The 8713-nt window shown below is 34.6% G+C and overlaps 1 protein-coding gene across 1 annotated transcript in view; it reads left to right on the top strand.

Annotated features, from left to right (window-relative positions):
* The window catches only part of TIMP2 (TIMP metallopeptidase inhibitor 2), a 94527-nt gene that overhangs the window by 67182 nt on the left and 18632 nt on the right, over positions 1 to 8713 (top strand). Inside the window, exon 3 of the mRNA XM_031965580.1 lies at positions 8159 to 8267. Within this exon, the coding sequence (XP_031821440.1) occupies positions 8159 to 8267 (109 nt within the window). The remainder of the gene's footprint in view (positions 1 to 8158; positions 8268 to 8713) is intronic.

The raw sequence follows: 8713 nt of genomic DNA, 5'->3' as shown, positions 1-8713 counted from the left end.
AAGCAGGAGATCATTATACATGCCAATGGCAAGATTATACGATGTTCAATTCTGATGGACATGGTTGTTTTCAACAATGACATGATTGAGACCCAGTTCCAATGATCTTGTGATGAAGAGAGCCATCTACTCTCAGAGAGAGGATTGTGGGGAATGAGTGTAGATCACAACATATCATTTTCACTTCTTTTATTGTTGTTTGTTTGCATCTTATTTTTTCTCATTTTTTTTTCCTTTTTGCTTGTGCAGCAAGATAATTGTATAGGTATGCATATATTGGATTTAACATTTTTGTCATGTTTAACATATATTGAATTACTTGCCATCTAGATGAGGGAGTAGGAGGAAGGGGAGGAAAATTGGAACACAAGGTTTTGCAAGAGTTAATGTTGAAAAATTATCCATGTGTATGTTTTGAAATGAAAAAGTTTTAACTAAAAAAAACCCACAAAACTCCTGAGTTCAAATTCTGCCTCATACACTTAATAATTTGAGAAAACTTGAGCAAGACGCTTAACTACTCTCACCCTCAGTTTCTTCATCTATAAATGGAAATGGTAACCATTTACCAGGATTGTTGTGTGGATCAAATGACAAAATGTATATATGGCACTTTGCAAGCATCAGGTACTATATAAATGCCAACTGTCACAATTCATCATTATAGATAAATGCAACCAATCACTTAAATGCTATCTATGTGCCAGGGAGGCAGGAAGGTTGGATAAAAAGCCCTGGTCCCTCAGTTAAATTTGAGTTCAAACCTGGCCTCAGATACTGGGGAAGGAAATGGCAAACTGCTCCAGGATCTTTGCCAAGAAAACCCCATGGGCAGCCTTGGATGTTATTGGTTCACAGGATCATGAAGAGTCAGAGAAAACTGAACAATAACAATGTGCCAGAACTGTACCAGGTGCCAAGAACATAAAATCAAAAGTAAATTAGTTCCTGCTCTCAGAAAAACTTATTTGAGGATAAAATACAAACTTTCATCACAGAAACACAGATGATGTTTGATTTTAAGGGACACTAAAGTTCTTTTTTGTTTCTGGCTTTTATCATCATTATTATCAGCAGCAGCTGGGGCAAATAGCAGATAATTAGATAATAAATTTGTAAAATGAGGTATTCAAAAAGCATTTTAAAAAGTTGCTATATATTATATATATATATATATATATATATAAAACTTGCTATGTATATATAAACTTGCTATATATAATGTGCTATATAAATGTTAGCTATTTTAATTAATATACCAGCAAATATAAAAATTTACACAAAATAATATTGGAAGAAGGCAGTAGTGGTAGAAGGTGCACTTGGGATTAACTCTGGGAGAAAAATGTGTATTCTAAGATGTGAAAGATGAAGAGGATTTTGCAAAGAGATGGACTGTATTGTACATGTCATGGATGAGATACAATAAAAAGATTAATTTGAATGTACTATATTACTCACGAAGGGAAATCATTTTAATAAGGATGAAAAGATAAGTTTGGGCTAGATTGTGAACACAAGTTGACATTTGACTAGAGATGTTAGGGAATCCTTAAAGTTTATCAACTTGATTAGACCTGAACTTTGTCAATTACTTTGGCATTTGTGTGCATGATGACTTGGAATGGGAAGAGACTTGAGGCAAGATCAGTTGGAGTTATTTGTTGTTTTTCCAAAAAGGGTGAGAAGAAAGGTATGGGATACAAAAGATGCAGTGTAGATAGAGGCAAAAAAATTTGGCCATTTATTTATTATGGAGTAGGAGGGAGAAATCAAGGATGATGCTGATGCTGAGCAGCTTGAAGGTGAATTATGCCCTTGACAGAAACAGGGAAGCATTTAGGAGATTATATATTCAAGGAATTTTATAGTATGAACCCTTTTATTTAAAGAAAAATATTCTTAATCAAATCTACTTTTCAAAATATGTTTTGAAGCATATCTTTTCACTTTTACATTGAAGTCTTATTGAAAATTCACAAATGAAGCCACATTGAGCATGGTGATGTTAAATTGTATTGATACAGAATTTGAAAATAGGGGGTGGAGAGGGACTTAAGACTATAGGGCTATGTCACACTAGGGTACTTTTGTACACTGAAGCCAAGATGGGGAAGAATGCTAGGCTTAAGTTGAATAAAAGAGTAACTAAAGAGTGTGAATCAGGAACTGAGGGACTGAGGAAATTCAGAATGAAGAATATAGAAGGAATCTGCTTGGGGATGAAGAAGAACTGATCTTGGAAAGATCAGTAAAGGGGGATTATAAAACACTGATCTTAGTAGTCACAAGCCTATATACATAGGCTCTAATATTACTAGTGATGGCAGATTTTCATATTAACAGAAATTCTTAAGAAACAGATTAGAAGATATTCTTAAGGCACAGATTTGATTATTTCATCTCCAGGTTAAGAATCTTAACTAGTTCCCTATTTCCTCTATAGAGGCAGCTAAGTGGCAGGATAGAGAGTGCCAGGCTTGAAGCCAGGATGACTCATCTACTTTATTTGAAATCTAGTCTCAGATTATTGCTAGCTGGATGACCCTGAACAAGTCACTTACTGTTTGTCTCAGTTCTTCATCTGTACAATGAGCTGGAGAAGGAAATGGCAAAATATTTCAGTAATTCTGCCAAAAAAGCCCTTATGTAGTCATGAGGAGTCAGGTACAACTGAAAATGATTGAGTGATGTTTCCTCTATAATAAAATAAATATTCAACTGTTGGCCATTTAAGTATCTTCACAGTTAGACTCCAGTCTTTCTTCCTTAAGTTATCACATAATTCCTTTTTTACTTTATGTTCCAGTCAACAAACATACCTTATTTGCGTAGCATTTTATTTCCCATTTCTCTGCCTTGGTATAGAATGTGCCTCATCTTTTGCCTCTTCACTATCACCTACCTTTTGGAATCCTTTATACTTTTCAAAAGTCAGCTCAAATTGTACCTGCTATAGCAAGCTTTTCTTGATTTTCCCAGCTATTAGCATTCTCCTCCCAACCCATTATATAACATATAATAACTTGTTAAATATACGTATTATTAAAAAATATAATTTATTTATTTAAATTTATATTTTGTACATACTTTGTGTTACTCATCAATGTGCTTGTACTTTTTCTTGTTCTGAACATAAGCTTCTCAAGGACAGATCATTTCATTTACCTCACTGTGTGCCTAGAACCTTGCATGGTACATTGGCACAGAAAATTTGGCTCTTTGGCCATAATTTGTCAATTCTCTAGACTAGAAGATTTCCAAGTTCTGTTCTAGTTATGATAGTCCATGATTCTCATGTGCCTATACTTGCTCATGAAGTTCATCAGCAATCCACTGAAATCGAAAATTAGTTTTTTATCTTTTCTTGCTTACTCTGTGATCTAGACAAACTATCCTTCCAATTGTGTATGCTCATGCCTGCAGTGCCCTGCCTTCCCTCTGGGAATCCTAGGTCCCTGTAAGGCTCAGCAGGAATGCTTTCCCCAGAAGTCCCAGGCCTGAAATTATTTCTTAACTATTTTGCATTTACTTAGTGAGTACACACTGTCTTCCCACCCTCACTCCTTAGCAAGGCAAGGCAAAGATTGATTTTTTAAAAAATTTTTAATGGTATTTTATTTTTCCAAATACATACAAAGATAATTTTCGACATTTACCTTTGCAAAACCTTGTTCCAAATGTTTTTCTCTCCTGACTTGCCCCATTCCCAAGACAGTTAGCAGTCCGACATACATTAAATATCTGCAGTTCTTCTAAATATATTTTCATATTCATCATGCTGCATAAGAAAAATCAGATCAAAAGGGGGAAAAAAAAGATGAGGAAAAAAAAGGTAAAAATATTATGCTTTGATCCACATTCAGTCTTCATAGTTTTCTCTCTGGATTCAGACAGCACTTTCCATTCCAAGACTGTTGGTGTTTTTTTTAATCACCTCATTGTTGAAAAGAGCCAAAATCCATCAAAGTTGGATCTTTTGTTATTGTTTATAAAGCTTCCTTGGTTCTTTTTTCCAGGCTTTTCTGAAATCAGCCTGCTCATCATTTCTTATAAAACAATAATATTCCATTACATTTATATACCGTAACTTATTTCCCAACTGCTGGGCATCCACTCAATTTCTAGTTCCTTGCCTCAGCAAAAAGGCTTGCTACAAACATTTTTACACATGTGGAGGCCTGATTTTGTTTTTGCCCTTGCACTAAATAGTAAATGCTTAATTGAGGGTTGGAATATTCTGTCAAGGTGAGCTTTGTGAATTGAGATGTAAGCTAAAAGTCACAAAAGTGGGATGTGGAAGAGGGTAGGAAGAGAGACAGATGTTCCATGGGGAGATAATAACATGAGGAAAGCAAGGAGGTAAGAACAAAAAAAGAGACTGATCTACCTAAAGTACAAAATTTTTTGAGGAAATAAATGGAAATAAGTTTGGGTAAAGAAAGTTGGGCTGAATGATTGAGGGCCTTGAAAACTGGTCAGATGAGCTGGGAATTCTCTGATAAGAAATAAGGAGTCATTGACAGTTTTGGAACAAGAGAGTGACATGACGTTGTCAGTAATATGGAAGGAAGATTAATTAGTCTGGTAAAGCTATGCAGCATGGTTTTGTCAAAGAAAAGTCTAGAATCAGAGAAGCCAGCTAGGAAGCTGTTGAAATAATCCAGGAGTAATGTGATAAGAGACTGGACTGATGTGATAATAGTGGTGATAATAATAACTAGCATTTATATAGTTCCTACTGTGTTTCAGGCACAGTTCCAAGTAGTTTACAATTATCTCTTTAAATCCTCAATGCTGTGAGGCAGGTGTTATTATTATCCCCATACTACATTTAATTTCAGTAAGTAGAGGTGGGACATGTCTTTCTGAATTAAAATCAATCCTTTACTTAATGATAATTATTTACCTGAACTTGACTGACCTTGTTTAACCCAGATAGCAAATGTCTGATGGAAATTCTTCTTCTGGAATGTTACTGTGGTACCATCATCCAGTAAGATGTTGGTACTAACAAAGACAAGGAAGTTGGGAGAGTTAGTTTATGGAAGTGGGGAAGGAAGATGACTTCCATTTTGGACATGTTCAGTTTGAAGTGGTTGCAAGATATTAAAGTGGAAATCTCTGTCTAGCAATTAGAGATACAGGATTAGTGCTATTGGTGAGAAGAAAAGATTATGTTAAGATGGTTATGAGATTGCTTTTTTTTTCTTTTTTTTAATTAATAGTATTTTTTCCAATTACATGTAAAGATAGGTTTCAACAAAGGAGGGGCAGCTAGAAAGTACCAGTCCTAAGGTAAAGAGGAGCAGTTCAAATTTGGCCTTAGGCACTTACTAATGTGACCTTGGACCAAGTCCCTTAACCCAGATTGCCTCAAAATAGCTATATAAATAAATGAAAAGGATGGGGAGAGAGAAATATAATATTACTAGTCTACAGAGAGTGGAAGAGACATTGATAATCATCATAATAAATTAAATGTATAATATTAACACAATAACTTCGAAACATTTGAGTTTGTTCCTACCTTAAATCCTTCTTTCATAAAGTAGAAAAGAGAATGTCTTTTCTTTCTGACTTCACTGAAGTATTTTGTAAATTAAGGTAATAATGTTGTAAAGCACTGTTGACTCTTGAGCGAGACATTATGTAAATATATTTTTGTCATCAGCAACATAACATTAGCATTATATGTTAAAGATTTATATATAAATTTCCTCTGCTTGGCTTCTGAGGGTAGAAGTAGGAGTGAAATTGTAAACAAGCTGAGTTAGATTTGATTTCAGGAAAAACTTCCTAAGAATTTAGGTGTGAAATAGCTAATATTAGCATTTATTTAGCAATTTAAAGTTTGCAATTCTCTTTACCTATGAGCATCATTTGATTCTCGCACAAAAAAAAGTAGAGGTAGATTCTATTGTTATTTTCATTTTAAAGAAAGTGAAGCTAGGAGAGGTTTAGCTTAACTTACTTGGGTAAATCAGCTAGTAAGAGCAGGAGGACTTAGATCTTCTTGGGTTTTAAGTCCAACATTCCATTCCCTGCAACTTTGAGCTGTCAAAAATACTGTTGCTTCCTTGAGAAGTGTCAAATCCCTTCTCACTGGGGACTAAGTACTTTTCAGCTGTGTTATTAGGAAATTTTTGTTCAGGTGTGAGTTGAACTGAGTGGCCTCTGAGATGCTGTGATTCTGATTATATAGTGTTATCTATTGCCAATTTAGAATTAGTGCTGACATGGTTAGAAGGAAATGGCAAACCATTCCAGTATTCTTGCCAAGAAACCCTAAATGGGGTCAGGAAGAATCTGCAATGACTGAACAAAAACAAATATAATAAATAATAATAGCTAAAATTTATATAATGTTTACTATATGCCAGGCACTGTGCTGAAGTGCTTTACAATTATTTGATCCTCATGTCAGCCTTGGGATATACATGCTACAATCTTCATATTACAGATGAGGAAACTGAGGCAAATGAGTAAAAGGACTTGTCTAGGGTTACACAGCTAGTGCCTGAGGCCAAATTTAAATTCTTTCCGACTCCAGGTTCAACTTTCATCAACTGCTACCTAACTGCCTGCCTAAGAGTATGGGGGGGAGGGGAAATCATAATAATTTTAGCTCATAAATAATGATATAATAATTAATATAGATCCCAATGATGGTTTCAGTCCTGTATCTGTACAATACAGCTCTGATAGTTATATGAAGGTTTTAGAAATGTTCCACATAGAGTTCATCTCTTGGACAACTCCAGGATAATCTCTCTGATTCTTTCTGCCTCAGTCTACCCCCTACTCCAGCATCCTTGTGCCACGGAACGACTTGAACAGAATTTGCATCCCTTCCTTTTGTTATGATTCAGTGCTTGGCAACATGGTTATTTTTGCAGCAGAACCTCTGACTACAAAAAAAAAAAAAAAAAAGGATCTGTTCATTTTGTACAGGTGTACCTCATTTTAAACTGTAGCTGTATCCCTGAAACATGGCATAAATTAAAGCTGTAAGTAGAACAGGGTAACCATGGATGGCATCTAAATCTATGGGCCCCTAAATTCCTAGAGGGCTGAGGGCATTGGCCCTGAGTGGGCTTCCTCTCCACCATCAACCATATCCCCAGTTCCTCTTAGCCTTTCTTCTCTCTTCCCCATCTTCTCAGTATTACCCACTCAGTCCTTAAGTAGGATAGATAGCTTGTGATGTATGCTTCTTCCTCCTGGTCGTCACATCCCTCAGATAAGGCTCCTTGCTCAGTCCCAACATTCCTAGCTATTCCTTTGCCTTAAAGTTTTTATACATCAAATACTATTTGAAGCAGTTGTATGGACTTGGTGTCAGAAGCAACACCTGAGTTTGAATGCTACCCCAGATAGGATTACTTACTAGCTGAGACCTCGAGCAGAGTTAATCTCAGTTTTCTCATCTTCAACTTCTCTCTTTTAAAAATTTTTTTCTCTGTATTTTTTCACTTTTTTTTACATTAATTTATATTTATGGAATAAAACAAGCATTTCCATAACATAGTAGAATAAAAAAGATGATTGTACATGGAATTGCAGACTTACAATGCATATATTCCTTTCAAATGTATAATAAAATTATGTAACTTTTTTGATTTATCTTAATCTTTAAAATGAGAATAATAATGTAAGGATAAAATGAAATACATAATGTAAAGTTTTTTTGCAAACCTTAAAACACCATTTTAAAGCTAGCTATTACTATTATTATTTTCCCATTTGTTAAATGATCATTTCAGAGATATTTTTGTTTCTAACTTTATTCAATCATCTATATTCTTTTTCTTTTTTAGGTTTATCTGCCTTACCCAAATACTAGCTAATTAATTGTCCATAAACACATACTTCACATCTACCAGAAATTCTTAAAACCTCCAAGTAAATCCATTATATTTCTTGGTAATGTTCACTCCTTGATTTTTATAGCCTTATTTTATAAATTGTATTTCTTTTTAATATAATTTTCTTAAAATACCAGTTGTGATGAAAGAGCAAGTTAGAGAATATTAGGCTATTCCATGATAAATGGATTTAGAAGTCTCTGATGAGTTTCTTTAAAAGGAGAACTGGGCAACTGGGCAGTCCCTTTCAAAGATTCACTTTTTTTTTCATTCTTTTTTTTTTCCTTCAGATGTTTAAAGGACCTGATAAGGACATCGAGTTTATTTATACTGCTCCATCCTCAGCAGTATGTGGAGTCTCATTGGACACTGGAGGAAAAAAGGATTATCTTTTTGCAGGTATGTGAGGCCATTAGTTAGAGACTGGTACATATCATGGAATAGACTTTGGGCTGACTCAACTCTAATGTTTCATATTTCAAAGCGTCAATGATCTAGAGACAGAAGGCAACTTAATTCTGAGGTCACCAAGTCCAAGATATTTACTTTACATATGAGATAACTTGGGCTATAGAAAGTTCAGTGGCTTCTCCAAGTTCACAGACAAATAAACAAGAAGGGTGGAATTCAAATCCAGGTCCTCAGAGCCAGTATTCTTTCTATATACTTGGAATGGATGCAGAAAAATACAAGACAGCAAGTTGTCAAATATCAAAATAAGATAAGGTCTTTTACAAACCATTATTTATTTTTTATTATTTCCATTGTATTTTGTTATATAAACAAAAGTAGGGCTAATAATAGCACTTACCCAGGATTGTTGTGAAGGACCAAATGAAATATTA

The sequence above is a fragment of the Sarcophilus harrisii genome, chromosome 4 (genome assembly GCF_902635505.1).
Source record: "Sarcophilus harrisii chromosome 4, mSarHar1.11, whole genome shotgun sequence".
Taxonomy (NCBI): domain Eukaryota; kingdom Metazoa; phylum Chordata; class Mammalia; order Dasyuromorphia; family Dasyuridae; genus Sarcophilus; species Sarcophilus harrisii.
Note: the sequence above shows the minus strand (reverse complement) of the source record. Positions and strands in the feature narration are given on the sequence as shown.